At 35.4% G+C, this 21,717-nt stretch overlaps 1 protein-coding gene across 6 annotated transcripts in view; it reads right to left on the reverse strand.

Annotated features, from left to right (window-relative positions):
• The window catches only part of LOC133519992 (uncharacterized), a 270,730-nt gene that overhangs the window by 166,821 nt on the left and 82,192 nt on the right, over nucleotides 1–21,717 (reverse strand). For all 6 annotated transcript variants that reach the window (XM_061854217.1, XM_061854218.1, XM_061854219.1 and 3 more), the window contains exon 4: nucleotides 16,542–16,650. In XM_061854217.1, the coding sequence (XP_061710201.1) occupies nucleotides 16,542–16,650 (109 nt within the window). The remainder of the gene's footprint in view (nucleotides 1–16,541; nucleotides 16,651–21,717) is intronic.

Consider the following 21,717-nt stretch of genomic DNA (forward strand, 5'->3'; position numbering starts at 1 on the left):
TATTTAAAATTAGCCTGTTTAAAGTTTAAAATTAGCAAACAACTGTTTAAACAGTTGATTATAAAAATGAGTATATCTCGTTATTATTGTAATTACACAAACCCATTCTGTTAGATGTGTACCTACTATTTAAATAGTGTTATGTTTTATCTCTTTAAATTAAAGAACGTAAAACCACCCAAATATATTTGTGTGAAAATCCGGCCCTGTTTTTTACCTGCTCCTCGAGAAACATAACATTGCTTCCTTGGCGCTAGCTAGCCGTGCGCTCGCATTACCAGTGCAAGCGAGGTCTTCGAATACGTATCTTTGTTTCGGATCGCAGTGTCACAAGTTAAGCTGGTTTGATAGCGTTTAGTCGCCTACCTTAGACGCACCAATAGAGATCAGACAGCTATTCTGTTAGAATTCTGTATTAGTTCATAATGAATCTTATTCCGTGCTCAATAGAGTAGTAATTCAATAAACGCTACCTATGCGGCTTGACCATTTTTTCATAGTGGCACGCGCCTTTGCGGTTTTTAAACAATAGATAAGACGATAATCCGTAGAAGCTCACGGAGGAAAATAGAAACTATATGTGGTACATACATATACAACCACGGCACTGCTAGCTAGCCATACATAGTAGTTTTAAGGGCTAGTCACGTCTTTACATATAATCGACGAAATAATAAAACCACAATGTAAATAAGAAAATACAGCCATCTCTAATACAGCAAAATAAGGTCTGTTATATACTTATGTTTCTAAAAAACAAATGCCTGTTTTTGTTTCAGACAGCAAATCAAGTACATACAATAGAAGCGAAAAAACAAAGAAGTTCTGTATTGAACTTAAATTATTTTCGTTTGACTACATCACAATTGGTATGCTATAGCATTTTTCAACAGGGTTAAGACTGTTTTACTTGCGTCAAAAATACACTAAGTAACTACGGGCACCTGCTCGGCTCGCGCGGATTTCGTGGCTCGTAAGGTAAACCTTTGAACAAATATTAAATGTATAAACCAATGGTAATGTTTTGTGAATATTGTACTAGAAGGTTTCATTCATAGTAATAAATAATCTTACCCTCAAATTCTGACATGTACCTAAGCTCCCTGCAGGGCAGTGGCAACATCTTGTACGTGCCTCAAACGAGCAGAGGTTACATATGAACCTCAAACTTTTAGAGCGAATATTTTACCAAAAACAATAACTGTGATACATTATGACTTTAGTTAGTCATGTTTCGTAACACACTTTTATATCGAGAAAAACGTACAAAAACAGCCATTTAATGTCGATTTGAGCTTAACACCTAAAACGTCAAAGAAATTTCTTTTGACTCCTCCCATTTTAACCGTTCCGAAATCGCCCACGTTATAGACTACGCGAATGACATTTTGTAGTCGTTGTCTTTTCTCTGCCTGTCAAAAAATTCATTTGCTATGTAGTAGCTATCAGATCACCACCTGGTTAAGGAATAATTAACGGAAATGTTAGCCACATTTACATATACTTATGCAAATCAAATCGGGATAGCTTACTATTGTGTTATAAGTTCATAAAATATCGCATTTAATGCACCCTACAGGATATAAAAAACATGTGTCTCAGCAGTTCAGCTTCACAAGAATAAAATGCATGCTTGAAATGCATTGTCAAAGAATGTATCCGAACGGGAAAAATCAGATTCCTAACGCGAAAGTATGTCATTATCTACACATATCGAGAGAAAAATACATGTTCTATATTCCTCAAGTATGAGAAATATTCTTCGTATGTTCGTTAAATAGGTACGCTGCATTTTTCATGATGAAATTTAAAATGTACTTATAGAAACTAAAATTTTACTTAAAAAACTAGATAGCTGTCCGGTTTCTCATATGCGAAAACCAGAGAGGTAATCATCAGTTTTCCCCCGTCGTAGCCTAGATTTTTAGATTCCATTAAGATCGAGATTGGCGAGCGGTATAACTGCGTGCACCTCATGACACGGATATATCCCCTACATGTACCCATCACATTTAATTAAATTGTTGACAGTGCCTCTACGTGTTGGCTTTTGTTCCACGCTGGCCTCCCAAATATCCGGAAATCATTGTCTAGTGCACGAGAGAGGTATACAAATAATAAACTAGTACCTGGGCGACCGAGCTTTGCTCGGTTATAACTATTTATTGTAATATGGTGGTCTACAGGTGATAATCTTAACTACATTTTTTTACTAAATTAAACTTGTCTAAAACAATAAAAATTAAAAAATTATATATAAACTTGAACATATAAAAAAAAAAACAAAAGTTAGTCACCGGGCGAGATTCGAACCCGTAACATTCGTTTAGCAGTCCGCGTCTTTACCCGCTGGACCAGACGGACAGCGGCCGGCATCACGAAATTAGCGACCATATTCTGCGTCGAAAGAAAAACGCATGAAAACTCGAAAACACGCGTTTTCCCAAACATGAGACTAATCTAGATCGATTGTATACCCCCAAAAACCCCCATATACCAAATTTCAGCGAAATCGTTAGAGCCGTTTCCGAGATCACAGAAATATATATATTTATATATATACAAGAATTGCTCGTTTAAAGGTATAAGATAAATTGTTTCGAAAGACATATAGGTACGAGTATGTTTCGATTCAAAAGCATTTTGACCACTTGTCTTAATCTTACAAAAAGTGGACACTAATCAACCTGGTATGTAAAGTCGATTGAACACTTTTGCATTGTATCATCTAATTTAACACAAGGTAAAATAATGAGAAACATTAATTTGTCAAAAGCACGTTACAAAAATAACAAAGTTATTAATGTCATTGACAAAAACGACAGAAAATAGAAACTATAACAAAAAATAAATACCTACTCAAAAATTCTATTTGAATAGATGAGTTGGCTAAATCACAAAGAATAGTCTTAAAAGTGATCACTGTAATTAATGGGTCAATCACCTCATGCAACAATTTTATTATTTTACTAATAAACAAGCGACTAGCATTACGAGGAAGCGAAGACCGCTCAATCGTTCCGTTCGTTCAACGTAATGCGTAAGCTGGATGCGAGCCAATAGACCCTGGCCCTGTATTTCTATATGTAGTTCACTGAGCATCGCCGAGTTTTCAATGTTTTCATCTTGGGTCTACCAGTGTAATTGGGATTCCAAAGATCTGTTGAAATTATTCATAATAACAGTTAACACTTAAATTGGTTCGCTTCAGGCGAGAATTCGGTTTGACATCGCAATGACAGTTTTGCCATTGAAGCGTACCGAGGCCAAGGCGTCAGTGTCAACGAAGATTATGTTGCGATGTAATAATGGCAATGAAATCACATAATTAGAATAGATATGTAATAGGCAAACAGCCAACAACTTTTGGAGACAAATTCGACTTATTTCAATGAAAATACGTGACTCGACATTTGTGGCATGTCAGTCTCTAATCACATTGTGCAAAACACATAAAATAAAATTTAATGTAACATTTGATTAGAGACACAGGTGAACTTAAATACGGTGTAAGTAGAACAGTGTAACTTTAATTTCCACGGTTTTCCGATCTGAAAATAGAAAGCCTTCTAAGTCGCTTCTCAGGTTGCAATGCTCCTGAGAAAAGTGTTTCGTTGAAAAGCTTTTTGTGATCCAGGGAACGCTGCCGTCGCATCGTCTGATGTCTCTAAATGGCTTCTGTCAATTATCTTCTTAGTGCTTTACGCTACAGTAATGTTGGGTTGAAGGATTAGTACAGCTGGATTTGTAGTTAAACTCTTTTACTCGTAATATTACTGGAACTTATGTAAATGTGTTTAGGTTAAACTTTAACACCAACTTAAAAATTATGGGGAAAGCTAGATTTAAGCACATATTATACTGTTGCATAAATAAAGCTGCCTTTTATTTCATAGAAACATTGACGGTAACAAAATCGTGTGTATTTCTGATTGAATCCCTAATAATGTAATAATATTATCAATGCAAAAGTAAAAAAACTTGTTTGTCTGTCTCTGTATTATCAGTTCACGCTTAAGCCACTGAACCATTTAGATAGATGATTTAGTTTGAGGCTCGTTCCCCGAGGAAATATGATAGTTTTTAGGGTTCCGTACCCAAAGGGTCAAACGGGACCCTATTCCTGAGACTCCGCTGTCCGTCTGTCCGTCCGTCCGTCCGTCCGTCCGTCCGTCCGTCTGTCACCAGTCTGTATCTCATGAACCGTGATAGTTGGCCAGTTGAAATTTCTATAGATTATGTATTTCTGTTGCCTGTTGATTGGGTACTAAAACAGAATAAAATTAATATTTCTTTCCAATCTCGATGTTCTCATCCAATCACCGAAGTCAAGCAACGTTAGGCGGGGTCAGTACTTGGATGGGTGACCGTTTTTTATAGATAATGATACGGAACCCTTCCTGTGCGAATCCGACTCGCACTTTGCCGGTTTTATTTATAATCATCATCTTCCCACGCAGACAAAGTTGCGAGCATAAGTTAGTTATTTAGTGATGTAAAAGATGAGATTTTAAGTAGTTTTGTCAGACGATCTACTTATTGATGTCCAGTGCATATTATTTACAAGCAAAAGTTCAAATATAAACTATGAATTTTATTAAGCCAACAGGGCTTTACTCAGATCATAACTATGTACACGCTATTAATCATATAATAACCTAATAATACTCCCCAAATCGAGTCGAAATAGGATACTACAGGTGAAGTTAATAGGCAAACACATGGTATCATTACATCACTATATTTCCTTTCATAGCGTCATTAAATAACCCTTAATTATTTTTGAATGTGCACTTTATGTTATACGCTATAAATATCATTTTCGGCTGACTTGATAGGGTAAGATACGCAGTTGGGGAAGTAAGGAGTTGATATTTCGGTATCGGCCGCAGTGCGCTGGGACCTGAATTCAGGGCTTGACCTCATCCATAATTCAGGACAACAGTCGCCGACACAAACTGGCTTATGTTTAAGACAAAAAAGCCAAGTGAAAGTAAAAAGCGTATATAAAAAGGTTACAAAAAATATGTTACGAATAAGTAATATTACAGGATTTATAAGTCATACGGTATACGTTTCACGTGTCAAGTATAAATCTTAGGGCCGTTTGCGCGTTTCAGGGTTAGCCAACTAACTTGGAGTTAGTTGGCTAACCGTTTAGGGTTAAAATTACTGTTAACTAAAAGTTTTAAAGGTTAACTCTGAGTAAGTTGGATAACGCAGGAACATGTAAGTTGAGTGTATGTTTAGGGTTCCGTACCCAAAGGGTAAATCGGGACACTATTACTAAGACTCCGCTGTCCGTCCGTCCGTCCGTCTGTCACCAGGCTGTATCTCATGAACCGTGATAGCTAGGCAGTTGAAATTTTCACAGATGATGTATTTCTGTTGCCGCTATAACAACAAATACTAAAAAGTACGGAACCCTCGGTGGGCGAGTCCGATTCGCACTTGTCCAGGTTTTTTACTGAGTTAATAATTTTAAAAGGGTAGGTTGGCAATATATTAATTTTTGTTTTTTTTTAGACGCCGGGTCTATAGATCGATGTACATATACATATAAAATATGTTTAAAGTTGTTTGATGACTTAATTTGTGTGTTCTTTATAGTGATAAGTAATATAGAAATACCTACGTAAAAATTACCTTCGAATAAAATAGGTATACCTACCAGGGGCGGCGGCTCCATACAACTCGATTCCCACCGGCTTGCCTAAAATTTATTGCTACATAAACCAAACTTATAAATCATCATTAAAATTAAAAATATTATATCCATAATGAAAACACTACGTAATACATTACCTTGGAATTGTTAACACGATTTACTAAAGCTTCACTATTGATTAAATTTCAACTAATCATAGCGAGCGCGCGAAGAGAAGCTCAGCTTGACTATTCATTCATGCGCCACTACACAGATACGAAAACTCACGCACACGCTCATAAATTTTGCTATATGCGAATGAACTTCAAAGCAACTCGGTCTTATATCGAGTTATTCATTTGAATAAAAACCTTAAACGTAAGAGTATAAGGTTTATATTGGAAAAATGCACGCACATATTCATAAAGTCCGCGAGTACTGGGGGGCCTACCGCGAACACCGCAGTACGCAAATTGCGGGCAACTTTCTCTTTTACTCCAATAGCGTAATTAGGGTGACAGAGAAAGATGCTCGCTATTTGCGAACTTCGTGGTACGTGGTAGGCCCTCAGTACACGGCCGCGATAACTTCAGTTATATTACCATGAAGCTTCATTTGAATTTAAACCTTAAATACAAACAGGTAAGATTTATATTGGAGTGTAATGTTTCACAATTTTGAATCGGGTGCGTTTGCCACGCGTATGCTTAATATTGCCATACAAAAACATTGAATTGAATAAATGGGTAAAATTTTTATTGTATTTTACTATCATTAATACCAATTTTTGTAAAAACCTTTTAAAAAAAGATAAATTTTAATACAAAATCCAAGTATTTTATGTAGTCTCATCTCAAGTTTCATCATTTGATAACGAATGTTTCTTCAAAGAAAGTACTGTTTATAGGTTTGTACTAATAGGTTTTAGAATTCGTGGGTGAAAATGGAATTATGTTATGATAACACTCCCGTCGCGGTTGATACCAAGGCTTGTTGTTATTATTAGAGTTTTAAATGTTTTTATGTGATTTTATTTAGTTTTGTGCACAAATTTATATATAAAGTTACTAAGCCCGTGAAATTTTGTATTTTTTGTGTATAATAGTATGGCAAAGGTGGTTACTCACTAACTGCAAAAGGTTGCGCCCAAGGATACACCTAGCGCACGCTTCACTTTTATCATGAAAAAAAGTACATAATGATAAATTAGATTTTTTTTTTGTTCCGAGTTGCCTAGCCAGAATTTTCACGCGCCGCTACTGATACCTACATTTGGTAAAGTCAAGCGACGCAGAAAGTGCTCTACTCAGAGTAGGTAATAAACACAGTTTGTGCTCTGAAGATTCCTGACATTTTAACGTTAAGTAATTAGATTTTTGAAATGCATCCTTTGACATAACAAAATATATAATTACGAGTAGTAAGAATTATTATTATTCAACATACTGGGTTTTATATTTGTATATGCTTATTTTTCGTTACATTTAGTGAATCAAATGTATGTATGTATGTCACTTTATTGCACATAAACAGGTTAACATAAAACAGACAAAACAAACCAAAAAACGAACTTTTCCCTAAAAATAGAACCTTTCCTCTTCCAACTATCCTTTGAGAAAATGCGAAAGGATCAAACACTGAAAGGTGAAAGACAAATCAATATTTACAGTAGTAATATGAGAATTTTGGATACATATAAAAGTAGCATGAGAGCAATAAATAATAATAAAATAAAAAGTAGACAACTCGTAGTATGAATACGCAAACTATGACATATACATAAATCTATAATGTGTCTATATATAAGATACATATTATAAATAAATATATGCATACCTACATAAACATATTATATATGAATAAAAAGTACTCAGTTCTAATATCAGGAACCACAACTTTTTCAACTTCTCCTTGAGTGAGGTAACAGATTGCGATTTCCTTACATCCACTGGTAGATCGTTCCACAGCTTAGCTGCGGAAACATACAAATATTTCAGCAATATAATAAAGAATATTGCGCACATATATGTTTTTGTAAATATTAAATATGTTTTTTAACTGACTTCCAAACCAAAAAAGAGATTCATCCTATTCATGTTAGAAAATATGTTATTTTTTAATGTACAGTGAGCTGCAAAATTACATGGAGAAAGTATACTAACTTACTTACTGCTGTGCGCAGCGACCCGAAGTGGATCTTGGCCTCCGACACCAAATACCGCCATGCTTCTCTGTCCAAAACCGTTTCCGTCCAGTCGACGGCGCCAAGTTGGATGGAGAAAGTATGAATGATTTAATTGATAAAGGCGCCATGCACTTTTACGGCGGGTGGTATCATAGTACCTATGTTCACTGGTAATTTACTCTGTGCCATTGTCTGATTATTGCTCGGTCAGCACGCTAGTGGTAGTGATGGAAACTAGCTACTAAAGTTTTAATAAAGCCAGGCACAAGGTTCTCTCTTTGAAAGAGAACAAACAGGTCCTCAAACATCAAACCAGTATAAAACGAAGTCAAGACTAGTAAATACTGTACGTTATTGAAAATCACACAGCACATTCCATTAAAACGCCAGTAGAATAGAACATTAAAGCGAGTACAATATGTACCTATAACACCCCAATGACATGTACCCATGTCAACTGTGTATGCTCAGGTAAAATAAATTAATGTGAATACGAGTACCTAATACGCCAACCGTGAAACATTTCTCTACTTGTCGCTTTACAATATAAATACTTAACGAGCGAACTAAGGTAAAATTAAATCTACGTCTATTTTAATCTATACTCTATACCTATTATTATTGCATACCTATTCAGACATTCTAAGATCACATGGGTATGTTTTTATGTATGTTTTCGAAAAAAATTGTGGTAAGATGCTCCGTACCTAAAGCGTCCGTTCTTAATACAATGATGGTTGAAGTTAAGGTGTGGAATTGAGAAATTGGACATACTTATTTAATTTACGGTTCTTTCTTAAAAATTATATTTTTATACGAAATAGGGCTTACGCCAGCCTATGGTAAAATATCATGTACCAACTGTTATTATTATAGATTGAATAGACTATTTTCTTTTTCAGTGTCCACACTCTTCTACGTTTTTTAAGCTTTTTGTATTTGTTAATGCACCCTTGTGGGCAATTAAGTGCCTATTTGCAAAATACATTTTATTTTGGTAATTAAATAATAGACTACGCTTTAGGCCCTGAAATTTTACGAAAGATATAAACAATCCTATTAAAAGTATTCTAACTTATTATAATTATTCAATAAAAAAATAATATGTATCAAAGAGTCGCATCATACTAAATATTTTAGCTTATAATTTTACCCAAATTGGTTTGTAAAGATAAACTTACTTGAATCAGATTTCAAAGACTTTTTACGTTATCTTACGCAAAAGTTGCGCAATTTATATTGTTCGAACGAAATTCTGCCCCAGGCTTTTGAATAAGTAAAGTTATCATTGTAACTTTCAACCATTCTATGTTTGCCAAAGAAAAGTAAATTTCGGCAAGATCAACACAAGACTTAGAAAAAAAGGTGTCTTGTCCTTTCTTAAATTAAAACAAATGTTATTACAAAGTTAAAATTATCTAAAGGTTTATTTAAAATTAATTTAGAAATCTTTACTAAGAAAACAATATCCCCAAAGTGGGCTGTGGTAAATTTTAAAGCCGGGATAAAGCTGAGAAGATGAAAACTCTAAAAGATAAGTATAAGTTACAATATATCATTTAATAATAGAATATATGATTAATATGGATAAAGTATAAGCTCATGAAATCATCGATATAATTTATTTTTACTTGGATGACGATAGCTTCATTTCATTGGCACGCCCGATTACACCGTTTGATGGATTGAACATATTATAAGGCATCATTGGATGTGTCTGCAATCTAAATTATACTTATAAAACAGTTTCTTTACGTACTACCAGATAAACGTTACCCTAGAAATTTGATTCATACATTATTTTCTTCAAATGTTGTAGAACTGGACAAAGAAAGGTTTTTTTTTAATAGGTACGACCTTCAAACCGTCAAGAAAAACTTGCTTACTTATAACTCCTCTGGTGTCCATGGGCGGTGGTAGTCGCTTATCATCAGGCGATCTGATTGCTCGTTTGCCTCGTATATCATAATAAATCCAATCCTTAAGAGGGTGAACATCGGGTTGACAGTTATTAATGATTGTGACGAACGGTCTGGCTTAGTGGGTAATGACCCTGCCTATGAAGCTGATGGTCCTGGGTTCGAATCCCCGTAAGGGCGTGTATCTATTTGTGTGATGAGCACATGCAGGTATTTGTTCCTGAGTCATGGATATTTTCTATGTATTGAAGTATTTCTATATTATATTTATCGTTGTCTGAGTACCCACAACACGAGCCTTCTTGAGCTTACCGTGGAACTTAGTCGATTTGTGTAACAATGTCCCTATAATATAATTTTTTGATATATTTAATTTAACTTAAATACGGCTTTGGAAGGTTGCGGGCTGCGAGTAAGCTGCCAAAAAACCGAATATATGCACTGCCGCTTTTCAAAAACCACCAACGTGCAAAACGTGGCGCCAACTATTGAAGGGATACCTCTGAAACGAGTAGAGGAATTTAAATACCTTGGATCCATAGTCAACACTGAAGCTAACGCCGTAAAAGACCTAGACAATAGGATCAAGACAGGCTGGCTCAAGTGGAGGTCACTCTCAGGGGTCCTGTGTGACCCAAAAATTCCTATTCGAACTAAAGGCGCCGTATACAAACAAGCAAGCGGTTAGACCGGCCATGCTATATGGGTCCGAGTGCTGGGGAGTCAGAAAAAGTGAAAACCAGAAAATACATGTTGCCGAAATGAAAATGCTACGATGGGCAGGAGGAGTTACGAGGTTAGACAAAATTCGGAACTCATACATTCGAGGGACTTTTAAAGTAGCTGACATAACACAAAAAATGCAGGAAAGCCGTCTATGCTGGTATGGCCAAGTCATGCGCAGAGACCTGGATCATAATGACCAGAAAGGTTCTGGCCATAGATGAAGTGAAGACGGGAAGAGGCCGCCCACCGACAACCTGGACAAGGACTATCAACAATGATATGCTGACGATGGGCTTAACGCCAGAACTGACTCAGATCCGCCGTGACTGGCGCAAATGTATTAGGAGGGCTGACCCCGAATAGGGAAAAAACCAGGGGATTGATTGATTTAATTTAACTTAAACGGAATTTAATGGCGTTTAATTAAGATTTAAATTTACCTCCGACGTTTGAAGACATGGTCTTTGTGGTTCAGGAGAAAGACTAAGTGAAGGCAACTTCAATATTTTATTCTAGCTGCGCGATTTTTTCGAAATACTTGGACTTGGTCTTATTTATTCACTTGGGCGTTACTATATGAACAAAGTCTCAATAGTACCTTATGCAACGAGGGGGGTAAGTGAAATTTTGGATACGAGGGTGATTATTCCCGACAGCCGCAGGCTGGAGGTAATTAAAGACCTGAGTTTGCAATATTCTTACCCCCGGAGTTACACACAATGTTTTTCATCACACTTGCGAAGAAAAAACTAAATTTTAAACGAAATAATTTGTAAATACGGTGACATATCAAACATTCGTCCGCCATTTTGTAATTTCTTGACAGGTTAGTATTGAGGGCACAGACCTCTTCGGCATTCAGCCACGATTAATGATTATGTAAAAATATTTTAAACGGCTGTTAAATTAATCGAATTATTTAATTTTAAACATAAACAAAAATATTAAATTATAAACGTCAGTATTTTAAAAGTGAAACTCAGTTATGCTACTTGGTGTGTATGAAAAAGTGTCATAATTAAAAAAAAAGCTATAACTCCCCAGGGAGTTATAGCTTTTTTTTCACAATCCATAACTCCCGCGGGAACACAATAGGCCTTTGTCCTTCAGTACACCTGCATGAAATAAGAACTTTATCGAGCAAGTGTGATAAAAAATATTAAGTATAGCGTCACACAATTTTCATTGGTTGAATCAAGTAAAATAATGATACATCTTTATTAAATAAATTTAACAATGATAAATTACTTCAGATACCGTTTTGTTCATAAATAGAACTAAAGTTCGTTCTAAGAAAGTTTACGCCCGCACAGTACCAATTGAGTCTCAATTTTGATAGGTCACTGAATCGATTTAACTCCGCTATTTTGTTCAGTGATCGGCTGAAAATACGTCCATTGCGTCCGTCCAGTTCAATTGTATTTTCAAAGAGATTCGGATCATATTATACAAGGCCGAGGGATAAACCTATTATTTCCACTTATTGGATGGGATATGTTCATTTATGTATAGTTAATTCACTGTTTTATTTTCATATAGCAAAAATATAGGAGAATATTTAAGTATTTACTTAACTTAAGGGAGCTAAACTTGGGTACTTTATATACTCTTAGTAATGGTAAAAAAACGAGGTAAGTTCGTTAATTAAAAGTTGCATTATTATTAGTAGCGTTCTGTAACTTAGCGCTATCAGGCCGTGTAGCCAACGTGCAAATCGCTTACGCTTCGTAGCGATCGAAACGCAACTGTCACTGTCGCACTAATGTGGAAGAGTGATAGAGAGACACAAAGCGTTTCGTTGTCGAAGCGATAGCGATTGTCACCTTGGCTAGGCTCTCTTTTAATCGTGTATCTCTTATCTACGAGATGTAACATTGATTATAATACAAAGTAATGTTTTCGGCTCAGTTGAGTTGCTAAGAACGCGGGTTTGCACTACAGACTTCCTACTCTTTTATTATATTATGACTAAAAAGGACTGGAGTCATATATGCTTAGTTAACTAGTCACCTGTTATAGTGACCAGCTTAACTTGTTCAATAGGCACGGACATAAGACTCTGAGAGTTAATTTCCGCGGTAGTTACAACAGGAATAATATAGTTCAAAAACTAACAGGAACCCCTTGGTGACCCATGCACTAACAGGAAGCCTTTACGTTCTGTTTGCGTATTAACTACGGCACTAGCCTTGGTTTATTCCACGGCCGAGCGCTGTATAGTGAACAGTGCACATGCTTATTCCGTTGATGTGCAGCTAAACGAATCACTGCGGCTCATTACTGGTTGCCTCAAAACTCCCCCAACATTCTTGCACGCAGCTCAAGCACGCGACGAAAAAAGTATGAACTCCGAGAGGCAATAAAAACGAAATATCAATCTACGCTGCTTATCCATAAAGATCTCACTGATTACGGAGAGAGACGAGTCAAGTCCCGCAACCCAAGCTCTTAGGATGGTGCATATTGACAACGAGTGGGACATACACAACGCATGGATGACCGAGTGGAGTACCCGACAATTACTTTAGGGTAAATAACCTTTCACAGAGGGTCAATGAGAATTTGAAGAATGTAAACCTCAATCTATAGATTAATTTTTATTAGTAACTGTAATGCTTTACGATTAATAAATAAATAAGTTATTCAGTATGCGGGATATGAATTAAAATGTTCTTTGACTAAGATTGGCTGAGATAATCAATCACTCCTTCTGGGTTGACGCGAGAAGAAAGAGGAAAAGTACTACCAATAATACTGTAGACCAGGGGGAAACTGTGGGTTTCTTTGATAATTAATATTAGCTTTTGCCCGCCACTTTGTTTGCGTAAAATGATGATGGATAAACATTAGGTATCCTATGTCATTCTCCGCCCCCAAACTGTCTCCATAACAAATATTAAGTAAAAGAGGATAAGCCTAGCGTAATCAGCACTTATCTTTCCTTCTTTCCAGAAATGCCGACGTTGTCATTAAGATATATAATATAGAATAGAAGAGTATGGTGGGACAATTTTAAAACCTTTAATCATAATTCTCAAGGAGGACTAGTGGTTAAAAAGTCCCGAAAGCAAGTCGCTGACAAGAAAATCTCCACAATGAAAACAAATTGGTGTTCCCGTTTAGTGTCTTTACGAGGTACCGCCTTTAATGGCCGCCACTCCACTTCCACTCATAAAATATCTGCGATCTATTGTAGATCTTGTTGAGGTTTTATTTTTTGACAATTATGGCGATGTTTGTCTAGAAGCAATTTTGTGGCACCGTATTGAGTTAAGGCCCCGTAGGCTCGTGTTCTTTTCTGTGCTCTCACTGAGCATGAGCGAGATGGATGTGAGTGCTCGGGACCGCGAATACACCTAATTTTTTTTTTTTAAGATTTATAAGAAAAAAAAGTAATGACCGAGTTCACTCAAAAACAAAATTGAGCATTTATAGGAGCAATTTTCATATTCTTAGCATTTGTGTATAAATTGTCACAATTGTTTTAAGTGCGTTTTAGATTATATTTCTATCATTCGCTCGATAGAAATATAATCTAAAACGCACTTAAAACAATTGTGACAATTCCTAGAGAAAATACTCAAGATTTCTAATTAAATTTTTGGCAACCGTATCTAAAAAGCGATACTTACGATTTTACAAAAAACTCCGCTTTTTAAACCTACGGCACCTTAAAGTAATCATATAGGTTTGCCAGTTATCCAATAAAAATTAATAACGTTTACAAAGGCCTTAATTGTAGATCGTCTTTGATATTATTTTATGACGGTTACTTTAACTTAACAACACTGGCACGAAATTGCTACCCGACTAACGATCATAAGTTATTACTCGTTGATATTTTGATAAATATACCGGGTGTTTCCTGTAACAGGAGCAATAAATTAAACTGTAGGCTGTACTCCTCAAACTGACCAACATTTGTTCAGCGACTTTTAAAAATAACTTATGTTTTGATTTTTATTACACTTTAAAGTTTATTTTAAGGCGCAATGTATTGCAAATTTTGTTATGTTTTAAGCGTGACAAGCAACGTCAAACACACTGATGTCAGTGTACATTGAAAATAATATTTAATTTGTATGAAAAAGGTAAAATCTAAAGATTTCGTAATTTTTAAAAGTTGTTAAACAAAAGTTATATCGTTTGAGGAGTACAATATATGGTTTAATTATTTGCTCATGTTACAGGAAACACCCGGTATAGAGAATTTCCCTGTTCTAGTGACTGTCTCTTTATGGGTAATCAAATCTAGCACGTCATGCCTATGCCTCTTGACCTATTTTTCGAATCTAAAATTTAAATAATCTCAGATTTAAAATTTTGATTTTAACGTTTTCTTCTTGCAGACACATTCTGTTTTAAAGTTGATTTGACTTTTCCGGTACCATGTGTTAAAAAACTATATAAATAAATAAAGACTAAGTCCCACAGTAGGCTCAATAAGGCTTGTGTTGAGGGTACTTAGAAAACGATATATATATATACGATATATAAAAATCAATGCAGTAGCTAAACGCAGCCGTCGGGCTCGGCTAGTAGTCGGAGGCTTTTCAAAAGCACCAATAGGAGCGCTCCATATATTTTCTAACGCGGCCAATTAAACGCACCTAAATTTAAACCACCTTTTGTAGGTACTGATCAAATATTGCAAATCACTCTTTCATCATCCTCCATACTATCAACACCCATTTTCTACAGTTAACCGTTTTGGCAAGAACCCTTCTAAACCAGTACCTTTTGGAAGATTATACTTCATTTTATTATCAATCGAAGTTTTATTTGAGTCGTCGAGATCCTGATCGGCACGGCGGCTACAATATATATATATATATATAATATAAATATTTATAAAAATTTAAATACATAGTAAACACCCATGACTTAGGAAAAATATCCATACTCATCACACGAATAAATGCCCTTACAAGGATTCACTACCCACTAGGCCAAACCGGTCCTCAAATGTATATGTGCAATAAATGCCATTAACAAATTGGAATTTCTTGCACCTTTACAATGTAATTTAAAATTTTATGAAAGTTGACAACAGTTTTCGACTTTATTAATGTATTCCTTACTCAAATTACACCTCGTTGGGTTCACAAAATAGGGCTGGTATGGATTTATAGGAAGGTTTCGATTGCAAGAAATAGGCGATAGATTTGTAACACAGATAGGCCGAAGAAAGGTATAATGCGAAGGACCGGTAGGGTCTGGGCGAAGGTCGCGAACTTAATCTTGGAAACTTTTCTAACTATGTAACCGATTTTGTTACCTGGTGTAAAAAAATTGTTTTAAAGGAAACGGTAAACGGTAAAAAACGGTGTATTAAAGTCATCTTAATTAACATACACATAGTAAAAAATTTTTTGGCGAGATAAATATTCCACGTATGAAATAACTTCATTTTTATCAGATCGCACAGAAAACGGATGGTCTGTGTCTAATCGTTATTATACATACCCTTTTTTATTAGAATCGTATTGAAGTAACATCAGCCCAGTTTGTAGATTTTAAATTTAGAGTTTAATTTCTCCGCTACCTAAAGGTTGTCTGTAAGAGATCGCTATTTAGCGATAAAGCTGCCTTTTGTTTACTCCATCTTTATGTTTTATATTTGTTTCCTTTTGAGGTTGTGCGATAAATAGAATTTGTATTGTACTCGTATTGTAGAATTGAGAGTTATTTTCTGTTTAAAATCTAACATGTCCAAGTATAGCTCTGATACAAACTTTAAGAAGACTTATCATCGCAATTGTAACTCGACTTACAAAGATATACGATAAGTAGCAGAATGGGAACGAAAATCAGGACGTAATTATTTATAAGAAACTCTGTTTCATTCAAGGAAGAATGGTAAACAGTGAATGAATAAAATTGATGTATGTTATTTGTTTACATTGTCAACTTTTCTTTAGTAGTGAACAATAAAGTTTATAGCAGTAGTTCTGTCGTATTGGTTTAGCTTATTTCTAATATTCTTATCATTTGTTCGTTGCGATCATTCATAAAAACCCATAACTCGGTGTTCCGCCCGTTAGCCAAACAAATCATCACCTACCTCTCTTTCTTGAGTTCGCCGTTCTTTTTCCGAAAATTGGCGACGAGCACTTGCAGCTCGGAGGAGTGCCGGTCGTAGATCTGCGACAGCTGCGTCGTGAAGTCTGCCACTGGAACAACATTACGTTTTTATTGTACACTATTAATTGTAAGCGATAAAAGGCGAGTATCTACGAAGGCAAGGATGCATTTTCATGGGTACACATACTGATGTGCTGTTGAAATATTTCCTATTACGATAAATTATGCATATAATATTGACGGCCACTTCGCCTAGTCGGTTGTGAACTGTCTAAAAAGCTGGAGGTCCCGAGTTCAAATCCTAGGAAACACATTTATTTGTGTGTGTGTTTGAGTGTTTTCTATTTATCGAAGTATGTATTTATCTATTTAAATATATATGGATCGTCGTACTAGACCAATAGTTTAAGCGTCGCTTAGTTTGGGACTAAGTTGATCTGTGTAAAATTGTCCCCGAATATCTATCCAGGGGTTCAGGGTATGATTTTATCGATCATCAAACAAATGGGCTTTCTACAACCTAATTGATTAGTCACTAAAATAATAGATCTGTCACCAAACCATGTTCAAACAATAAAAAATGTATATATGCAAGAATTGTGTTCCTCGATACGACCTAAATTAACTTTCATGCAATCGATTGTAAAATATACGAATGAAAATTGTCGAGTCTTGTGTACTATAGAAAGTTCGACATAACTTTCCATTAACCAAAATCCTATTTTGGCACCCGTACATTACGTTTTAATTAATTTAGACAAAGTGCATAACAATCTATCAAGAGCTAACCAATTGCTTTTCAATTTAGTTTAGAATTTTAGACGCGGAATACTTTTCCTAAAATTGATATCGAAAGCGAGAAACCTGCCAATAACAGTGATATCCAATATTCTCCCGAAAATGTATAAATACCAAGAACAAGCTCAATAAACCTCAACTTACGAGTTACGATTAAAAAAATTTGCAATTTAAAGATTGTAATATGGTACGTCCCACAATAAAAAGAAAACAATATTTACATTTAAAACTAATAAATATAGCTGTCTTGGCACCAACTAAGAATTCGTAGCTTTTGGTGTCGAGGCACTTGGTCCGTGGGGCTAAGGCTCTTCAGGGAGCTTGGGGAAACGATTGAGCTAGGCAACGGGAGACCCTCGTGCAGGCAACTTTCTCGCGCTAAGCGATACAGCGCGGGAATGCTGCCTGCGTGATGGGCACCCTGCCAAGAGGCCAGGGTTTGTTTTAGGTACTTATTTTTATTTTTTCTAGGTAGGTTTAATTTTATTTTATAAGTAGTCATAATTTTGACGACCGGTCTGGCCTAGTGGGTAGTGACCCTGCCTACGAAGCCGATGGTCCCGGGTTCAAATCCTGGTAAGGGCATTTATTCGTGTGATGAGCATAGTTATTTATTCCTGAGTCATGGGTGTTTTCTATGTATTTATAAATATGTATATATTATATATATCGTTGTCTAAGTACCCTCAACACAAGCCTTATTGAGCTTACTGTGGGACTTAGTCAATTTGTGTAATAATGTCCTATAATATTTATTTATTAATTTAATTTTATTCAATTAATGTATCCTCATTTCATTGAAATCATATTTACATTTAGGTTACGATTAGTTAACGCTAATAACGCAAGACAACTTGCTTTGTATTTTTTACGTGCGTATGATTCTATTTTACCTCAAAATGTACGAATATTTTGTACAATAACACGCCTAAATATCGTGGTAATATTGTGAAAGTTTGCAAACAAGCTCCACGGCTCACTGGTTACGTGCGTGTAAACAGCCTATTAGGCTTTTCAGTCGGTCCGTTTACCAAACGTTTCAATGAGAGTTATAATTGGAGTAAATTGAATTTACTCTTGTGTAAAATTTGAAATGGTTATAATCAAAGGAATAGTTATTTATTAATATAACTATTACCTATTATTCATATCCAATATCATCTCACTTGTTTAGGATTCAATTAAATTTGGATAAATAATTCATATATTCGATTATACTAAAACATACTACAAATTTAAATACTGGGTGATTTTTTGTCATCAACACGGGGTCCGCTTTTGGTTTATCTAATTACAAATTTATACTTGATTGGCCTTTTTGGTAAGCGACTGCCATCAGGGCTGGAATACATAATAAAATACAAGCTAAATACTATTAGTGATTTTACATACAACATCACTATTAGCTTGTATTTTATTAATGTTTTTTTTAGAACAATAATAACTGCATCAATAAATTGCTCTGATATTTAGATTAAGATGATATTTGTAAAATTTGACGATTTAAAAGTGCTTGTTGCTAGGCCTATTTGAATAAAGAATATTTTGACTTGACTTGACTTGACTTATTATGCAATAAGCCACTCATTCTCTAACATATGTAAATTGGAGACTGGCCCTTCATTGGACTTGTCCAGTTCCTATACAGGGTTTAAACAACCTCCTGTTTGTAATGCCTTACTACCAAATCAAAACATACGATATCACTGTAGAGTAAAAAAAAAACCGGGAATGATATGGACTTTATAACTACAATGAATACAACTACTTCATCAACTTGTCAAAAAAAATCTTATATCATGCAGGTATATTGAAAGACAAAGGCATGTATTTATTGTTCCGAAAAAAAAAGCTATAACTCCCTAAGTTAAGTAGGTCAATATACAAATGTGTTTAACATTTCAAACACTGGCGTTTCTAATTTATTTTGAAAATTTAAGTTTAAAATATTTTATTTGATAATTTAATAGCCGTTTAAAACATTTTTATAGAATATTGACTCGTGGCTAAATGCTGGATAGGTCTGTGCCTTTGATCCCTAACCTGTCAAAGAATGACAATATGGCGGACGAATATTTGAAATGTCACCGTATTTAAGAATTATTTCGAGTCAAATTTAGTTTTTTTCTTAGCAAGTGTGATGAAAAACATTGTGTGTAACTCCGGGGGTAAGAATATTACAAACTCGAGTATTTAATGTACGACAGCCGCATTTAACCTCGTTTGCAAAATTTCACTTACCCCCCCTCATTGCACAATGTACTATTGATTTCTAGAGTTCCCAATATTTCTGCACAGTTACGTCAGTTACACATACCATTTTCTCGGAGTTACTGGTACGGTAGTGATCTATCCTCTCTTGAATCCATTTTTTTATACCTCGTCGGTGGCAAACAAGCACGATGTCATTGCTACTACTATCGCCCGCGTTCTCGAAGTACGTACCATGGTACCTTCCCCAGTCATTCATAGTATTTATTAATATTATCAATAATTGTATCGTATAATATGGACAAAGGAAGCGTTTCCAACCAGGCGAAGTTGAAAAGTTGCATAATTAGTAGATAACATTATATTGCCAATAAACCCTAAAGCACACTAATGAGCGTGCTCCGTATAAAAGTTACGCAGCACATTTTCTATACTAATAATGATCGGAGGTGTCGACCAACTCCTCATAAATCTTACACAACGTGAGTTTTACGGTGAAAACTTTGCCCACAAGCCTGTACTCAAGTTAAACGTGTTTTTAAGCTGTATTTTTTACAGAAACTTATAAGAATAAATTGACCTTTGGTAACTGTTGTAAAGTAATTTTATAAAATCAAGTATTAAAAAAATCCATTTTGCATGAATCACGTATCATTTTGATAAAGTTGTATTATATTGATTTGATTTCAATTTGTATATTACTTGCAAGACTGAGAAATTAGGATACGCACTAGTGATTTGCAAAAAAAATGTTTTACGAATATTTAATCAGAAATAAGTAGGTTTATATTGGCGATTATTTGTCGAGTAGAATGAGTGTTCAATCAATATCCTGACCGGAAAGGCTATTTAACGAAAAGCCAAAAGCGTGCGGGATTATTTTTATTTTGAAGATATATATATATATATATATATATATATATATATATATACAACCGATTTGTTCTTTCAGAGTGTGTTAGTATAATTAACGTGGTTTGTATAAGTATATTGTATGTAAATTATTTATTCTATTTTCGTTCCGTAAAATTATGGCTGATCCATTATTACAAAAAAAAAAACCGATACCTACCGGAAAACTGAATACAAAATTAACCCTATCCCTTTTTGTTTCCGCTCATGTTTTATGCAGGCTATATTATGCAGCAAGTGTCCGGATTTACGATGTCGAGTCGAGAGAACACAAATGTTGAAGTGTTGTTAGTGCTCGCAAGGGCTTGTTATATTTAGGCGTCTGCTTTTATGGTAAGTAATATGCAAGGTTGCTATTCGTATTCCCAAGAAACGTACTGGGGCATTACCATTTTTACTAGCATTTCCTTTTTTATGGATATTAAAGGTAAGATGTGTAGAAAAGATAGGTATTAGGTGGCTTATATATCATGTACGGTCAAACCCACACAAATACAATGGCTCCCAGCCCTAAGTCACATCCCTCCACCTCATCTTAGATGACAGCTGGCACTGGTAAAAAAAGCGAACAAATTCACAGCGATACGAATCTGCCGATCCACCAGGAATTCCTTAATCCACCCAGCATCATCTGGTCTCAACAACCGCCCCATCAAACCGCTCAAAATCTGACGCACGTTGGATTCAATATGTATAAAAGACGCTTGGAAAGATGAGTGGAAATCTAACTTGCCGAAGCCCAGCCTAAATACCTACGACCGTAACAAAACGCCGTATGGCTTTTCAGCATCTAGGAAGGAATGGTGCCAACTAAACAGACTCCGCACCGAACATAGACGCTGTGCGGACTACTTGTTTAAGTGTGGTTGGCGAGACTCACCACTGCGGGGCCCCAGTGCAGACTATACACCAAATTACACATAATTGCCCGATACGGAAATTTGTTGGAGAGGCCATAGATCTTCACTCACCTAATGCAAACACTGGCCAATGGGTGAAGAATTTCGATATTGTATTATAATTTATAATTAAGCGTCTCTGTAAATGCCATACGAATTAGGTTTTTATTGGTTGGCAATGCGTGTGACACCCCTAAAGTAACATACGTCCATAGACTAAGACGATCACATACCATCAGGCAGACCCCATGCTTATTTGCCACCGAATTGTTGAAAGAAAAAGTATTGCATAAATTTTATAATACAAGCGTATAAATAGACATTTACCTGTTTGTC

This window comes from Cydia pomonella, chromosome 7 (assembly GCF_033807575.1).
Source record: "Cydia pomonella isolate Wapato2018A chromosome 7, ilCydPomo1, whole genome shotgun sequence".
NCBI classification, from domain to species: domain Eukaryota; kingdom Metazoa; phylum Arthropoda; class Insecta; order Lepidoptera; family Tortricidae; genus Cydia; species Cydia pomonella.